This window comes from Protobothrops mucrosquamatus, unplaced genomic scaffold, assembly GCF_001527695.2.
Source record: "Protobothrops mucrosquamatus isolate PMUCROS unplaced genomic scaffold, P.Mucros_1.0 scaffold741, whole genome shotgun sequence".
Lineage (NCBI taxonomy): Eukaryota > Metazoa > Chordata > Lepidosauria > Squamata > Viperidae > Protobothrops > Protobothrops mucrosquamatus.
This window is the reverse complement of record NW_015387013.1, coordinates 373,238-379,592: the sequence shown is the minus strand read 5'-3', so window position 1 is coordinate 379,592 and position 6,355 is coordinate 373,238. Positions and strand designations below refer to the sequence as shown.

The window sequence follows — 6,355 nt, the reverse complement described above, 5'->3', positions numbered from 1 at the left end:
TGCAGTTATCTAGCAAGTAAAGGGCAGAAAAAGGGGGGGGCTATGATAAAATACCCCTCCTAATCGCCCATAGCCTGTAATCCGTGCTTCGTGCATTGCACTAAACGACCGTTTTTATTTGGGAATCGAAACTACCTGCACACCGGCACCAGTTCATTCATAGCCATGGTTTATTCAGCAAACCAGGATTTAATTAAACCACGACTTAGGATAGAACGTGCTCCCCCCCTCCTTTCAGAAAACAACAACTCCTCTTGTAAAACAAGACACACACAAAAACCGTTATTAATATATGTATATATATTTAACAGCGCACCGGCTTCGCTTGCACCGGAGCAAACCCCTGCAGTTGGCTTCCCAAGTACACATTTTCACGGTATTTCTTTCTTTTTTTTTTTAATCCACGTCTGAAAACGCCTATATTTTGCTTTTTAACGTTTGCAGGGGCGCGCGGCCAAAAAAAAAAAAAAAAAACCCAGGCGAAAAAGAAACGCCGACGGGGTCCCCACTCTCCCGTTTTGCAAGCGCGCAACTTTTAATTCCCCTGCTCGCTGCAAACGGCGGAGGGTCCCACCCCACCCACCGCCCGGGGTGCACGTGCTGCAAAGCCCCCCCTCTCCCTTTCCTCGGGCCGGGGGGGTGTCCGTGGAGGGGGGGGGAGAAAGAGAAGGAAAGGAAGGCGCCCGGGGAGCGTTTGCAGAGCATCCTCCGCGTCTGACGCCCGGGCGTGGTGCCTTTGCGCCTCGCGCCGCGCCCGCCCCCCAGGGAGGGAAGCGGCGGGGGGGGGGGCGCGGCTATAAGTCTCCCGCGTCCAGCGCTTGTGCGGGATTTCCGAAGCATCGACTCGACATGGCTTTCCCGCCCCCGGTGAGTCGAGGCGACGGGAGCCTCCGCGCACGTGGGAAGGCGCGCCGGGCTGCGCCTCTGCCCGGGTGTAGGGCTCCCTTCGAAGGCTGGTTTGCTGGCTGGCCTGCAACACGTGTCTGCCTCCCTTCTTGCCTCTCGCACCCCACGAGCGGGGCTTCTCACGTAGCAGAAACGCGTGTCTTTTTTATTATTATTATTATTATTATTATTATTATTATTATTATTATTATTATTATTCCTTTCTGGCTGTTTGCACGGGAGCGCTTCCTTTGGGAGAGTCGGTGGGGGAGGAGAAGTGGGGGGGGGGAAGAGATTCCTGCAAAGGCCCTCTAGGGTTGGCCCTAACGGGCGCCCCAGGTTGTTTCCCTTCCCGACACGTGTCGGGAACGCGTTCTGGGTCTCCTTTCGGCTGCCCGCTTCCCTGTACTGAATTTCAGCCCTGGTGCAGGGTCTCCTGCTTGAGCGAGGGTTGGACTAGAAGACCTCCCAAGGTCCCTTCCCACCCGGCTATCTGTTGCTCTGTTGCGCAGCTGCCTAATTGACTAAACCGACCCCGGTTTGCTTGTAACGAAATGGCTCGTGTTAGCTTTAAACCAGGTTGGTTTTTTTTCCCCCCCCTTTCAGGATTCCGGGCTTGCGTATGCCAAACCGTGCATATTATTAATGCATTAATGGGGGAGCCACACGCCTGAATAAATAAATGTGCATGGTTCTGGGTCCCCCCCCCAATATATCTGGGTTTCCACCTGGCTGGTGCTTCCCTCCCGTTTTCCTTAACCCGTTGCCCCATAATTTGTTTTCTGCCATTTTCTATTTCTAAAGGACCTTTTTTTTTTTTTTTTTGCTTTAGCCTCAGCGAGAGGGGGGGTATTCTAGAACTTCCCTTGCAAGTCCACCATTTGCGGTGAGGAGAGTCTTCCTCCAGTTATTTTGGGGTGCAGAGGCCTTCAAAAGCTGCCCTTGTGGGGCTCCCAAGCCTCTTTTGACCCCCACGGAAATTCTGGGTGTTACCCTGGGCCAGAAGGAAGTAATAGCTCCGTTTTTAACATAGTCTGGGATTTTTAAAAGGTTGGCCACACTTTTTTAAGACTTGTGGACCTCAACTCCCAGAATTCCACAACCGGTATGTGGGCTTCGTGGGAAGCATGGCTGGCTGGGGAATTCTGGGAATTGAAGTCCACGAGGCTTAAAAGTTGACAAGGTTGGACACTCCTGCTTTGCGGCTTATTTTTCCAAAATGGTATGAATTTATTCCTCACCACTTGCTAACCAGCACCATTAATATTGAGTTGGAAGCTTTCTCTCTCTCTGCAGCCAGGAGAAGCAACATGTCAGCTCCTAACTAAACTACCATTGGTTCCAACTTAACTACCATTGGTTCCAGACCCTGAAGTCAAGGCGTGTGCCTGATTTTTCCCACCGGTGTAAAAGGCGTGTCCCAAATTTTATCCTTGCAACTTAATTTCCTCTCTGTTAATTTGGGCCTTTTGTAATTATTATTATTTTTTTCAAATAATGGAGTGTGTGAAAGATTTAAGAGTTTTTCGTTTCAAATGGCCTGTTTACATTTTACCCTCCCTTGCATGGGAAGCCTGAAGGCTCTATAATGTGAGGTTGAGATAGCCTTAAAAAAAAGGGGAGCTGTCCCAGGAACAATCCTTATTCCCAAAATACACTCCAAGGCCATTATAAGATTTTGGAGACAAGGAGGCGGTGGGAGTTGCTAGATTTTTCACAATTCTTGTCGACGACGACAATTCTTGTCGTCGTTTTGGACCAAACAGTTAAAAACACGGAGCACTATCCAACGTTGATTTGGTATACCCCTTTACGTATAGACGTCATTATAATGTAAACAAAAGTACTTCGGTTTTTTCGGACGAAGTCTAATTAAGGTCTGGAAACGTTAGATAAAATGAAAGAGACGAACTCGAAGTTTTAATAGCAGCCTGAGAAATTCCATGAGCCCCCCCTCCTGCAGCTTAAAAAAAAACCTAAGAGATAACAATTTTTAAAATAAATTATATCTAGGGGATTTTCAAGGAAAGACCAACAGCATATGCACCTTTGAGTTCTTTACTAGGGAGTAGGAACTATAAATTTATTACTGAGTCAGATTTCATATGGTACAACTGTTTTCATCTGATATAGAGACTTTAATCCCAGAAAAAAAGAATAAATGAAAATATGTATACAAATAATCGTCATTCACTGACTGCTTCTTTTAGTAACCATTTGCAATTACAACGAGGATGAAAAAAATAGTTTTACGGTCAATCCTGGCATTTATCATCTTTGCAGATATGCAAAGCCAAAAGGAAGCTGAAATTGGGTTGTAACCAAGCTGTGGTTTCACTTAGTCACTGCTTCACTTAACAACCAACTGGCCAGTCCCTGTTGTAACTAAACGAGGATTACCTGTATGTATATGTGTAAGAGAGCACTTGTTATATGAGTGTAATATAAAGCCCTTGTAATTTAAAAAAAAAATCCAGAATTGGAGAGGATTTTGAATTCCAAAATCTTGACTGTCCATTTCGTAGTTGGGGAACTAAGGTTAAATGCTGGCCCACTGCTTTTTTTTCTCCATCAATATGTTGTTAATGGCACGGACATTAGTGATGATTCAGCAGCTGGACTGAGTCTTGATATAAACGGGAACGTATTTCCTTTGCAATTGCTTGTAATAACTTCCTGTTCTTGCTAAGTAATCTAGCGTTGTAAGAACAGAAAATCATGGCGACTCAGTTCTAAGGTTTTGAGGCTCAGAAAAGTTGCAGAAAACCTTGAAATGCAGTGTTCAGTTCAGTTTCTACTCCAGGAGATAAAATGTGCAGTTATTCCAGACTATAGGACACTGTTTCTCAACCTTGGCAACTTTAAGATGTGAGGACTTCAAAGCTCAACCAGCATAGCTGGCTGGGGAATTCTGGGAGTTGAAGTCCACACATTTTAAAAGTTGCCAAGGTTGGGAAACGGTGCTATAGGATGATTAGAAGTCAATGTGTAATTCTTAATTATGGCTGATAATAAAGACCTCGCAGTACTAGCCAAGTTTATTATTTTGGTTCCTTCAACTCTTGTCTTGAGGCTGGCAACTGTCTGGACAGGTCCCTGCAGGTTTCTTGGCAAGGTTTTTCAGAAGTGGTTTGCCATTGCCTCCTTCCTAGGGCTGAGAGAAAGTGACTGGCCCAAGGTCACCAGTTGGCCTTGTGCCTAATCAGGATTAGAATTTAAGTTTCCCAGGTTCTAACCCAGGGGTCTTCAAACCTGGCCCTTTTATGACTTGTGGACTTCAACTCCCAGAATTCCTCAGCCAGGGCATGCTGGCTGAGGAATTCTGGGAGTTGAAGTCCACAAGTCATAAAAGGGCCAAGTTTGCAGACCCCTGTTCTAACCTAATGCTTTAACCCTACGCTAAACTAGCTAAGCACAGTAGATAATTGGTTTGTTGCTTAATGTTATTGTGCACACAGGGAAGGGAGCAACAGGGAATGCACAAACTAGGGGGGATATTTATTTAGTGTGTCTGGGACAGTGTTTGCCATAATTCTGCTGAAAACAACATAAATCGAAGACTACAATAGACCACAGTGTGCAGAATTTGAGAAGGGCGGTGCAGTTTTTTTTGCTCTTGACCAGGGCATTGAGAAATCAATGCAAAGGAAGAAAGTTAATTGTACATTAATTGATTTAGATAACGCATATGAAAGTAAGCAGGAATGATGGGATACCAGGAATGATGGGATACGTTGCATGAATACGGAATTGCAAGGTTGCCTGCTTAATGCGATAAAAAGTGTTACATGGTGGAAGTGAAGCCTGTTGAGATTAAATGGACAGCTTAATAAAATGGTGAAGTTCCCTTGATTGCTTAATGCAGTTATTAATAAATGTATTATAAGGAGCGCTGATTATGATATTGGAGGCTGGTTGTAGGCTTGCTAATTTATTTATGGCAAATGCTTCCGTGCTACTAGTCATATAACTCAGTGGCTTAAGGCATGACATCCAGTACATATACATTACAATAAATTAACATTATTTATTCAGCATCATTGGTAGTATGAGTACCATCAACTTAGTTCCATTGTAATTTTACTAATACCATAAAACCCTCACAGCGAGCAGCAGATGGTGCTGTAGTGTTAGCCGAGAATGTGATTTTTGCATGACACATGTTGGCTGGTATGATGTAACCATGGATGTGAGCATTCATCAGTCAAAGACCAAGGAAATTTATGGCTGGATGGACTTGATGAAATCCTGAAAAAAAGAGAAATGAGAAGTTTACAGAACAAAAGGAAAGAAGGAGAGCTTTATTTATATCTAATTTTATATAGCTGCCTGTCTCATAGAATACTTTGGGTGGCCTGCAACAGGGTTAAAAACTGGTTATAAATAAATAAGCAAGTATTATTATTATTATTATTTCAAAAACATTAAAAAATCTCTAAAACACAAAGCTGAAAGAAGAAATATAGGCCGAGAGGGTGTTAATAATTGATAATGGGAGAGCCAACTCAATAATTCACTAATAATTCTAATTTTCCCAGCTTAATGCTCTTTGTTATAATGAAGAGGTGGAAGCACTGGCAGGTTTTCAGAATTCTGCCACTGTAAATTATATCAATAAAGTCAAATTCCAGTGTTTGTAGAGTCACTTTCCTGATCTGAAAGGCTGACTGTAGGGCATGGTGGAATTAAGAATGAAAAGGTATGCAAAACTATAGTGAATAAGGTTATTAACTATTGTTATGTTTCACTTTTTGTCATACCTTAATTCGCTAGTTTAGGTTTCATACTCTCAATGTTGCTTCCCCTCTGAAGATTATATGTGTGTGTGTGTACATAAACCTTGATTCAAGATGGATGCAATCCTTTGTATTTCAAAGCAAGCTTAAATACCGGTAACTTGTGGCTTAAATCTTATTTCTCTCTTTTTCTACTAGAAGGAAGGTGTTGGCAGAATCACCAAGGATTGCTGGAACAATTCAGATGTTCCAGCTCTCACTACGTGCAGCAACGCTGATATTTTTCGACGAATAAACGCCATGCTTGATAATACTCTTGACTTCAGTGGGGTCTGCACAACGCCCATCACAAAGGAAAGGAGGGAGCTACTGCCAGGTGACTTAATGAGTAAATATCATTCTACCAGGTTGAAAATCTTATGTTATTAGACATGACTTAAAATGTTTGTGATTTCCAAAATTGTTCAGATAACTTATATCCTCTTTCCCCCCCCCCCACTCCACCCCTAAGTGGGTGCTTTTCATTTCTGTTGAATTTTAACTCACATAATCACTAAGTCAGGGCTTTTCAACCTTTTCACCCATTGTACCACTTTTAGGATATGGCAATATCCGAGTACCACCAGTCGCCTAGCAAGGTGTCAAAAACTTGATGACCAAAAAAAAAAAAGAGTGGTGAAGTATAGGTAGTCCTCGACTTACAACAGTTCGCTTAGTGACTGTTCGAAGTTACA

General features: G+C 43.3%; 1 protein-coding gene across 3 annotated transcripts in view; it reads left to right on the top strand.

The window, feature by feature from the left end:
- The first annotated feature begins 3,470 nt into the window (after window positions 1-3,470).
- Window positions 3,471-6,355, top strand: part of CPEB1 (cytoplasmic polyadenylation element binding protein 1) — a 31,098-nt gene continuing 28,213 nt past the window's right edge. Inside the window, exons 1-2 of one of the 3 annotated variants that reach the window (XM_015818457.1) lie at window positions 3,471-3,485; window positions 5,820-5,997. In XM_015818457.1, the coding sequence (XP_015673943.1) occupies window positions 3,471-3,485; window positions 5,820-5,997 (193 nt within the window). Of the gene's footprint in view, window positions 3,486-5,810; window positions 5,998-6,355 lie in introns of those variants that run through there. The other 2 variants (XM_015818460.2, XM_015818459.1) reach the window with 2 other exon arrangements.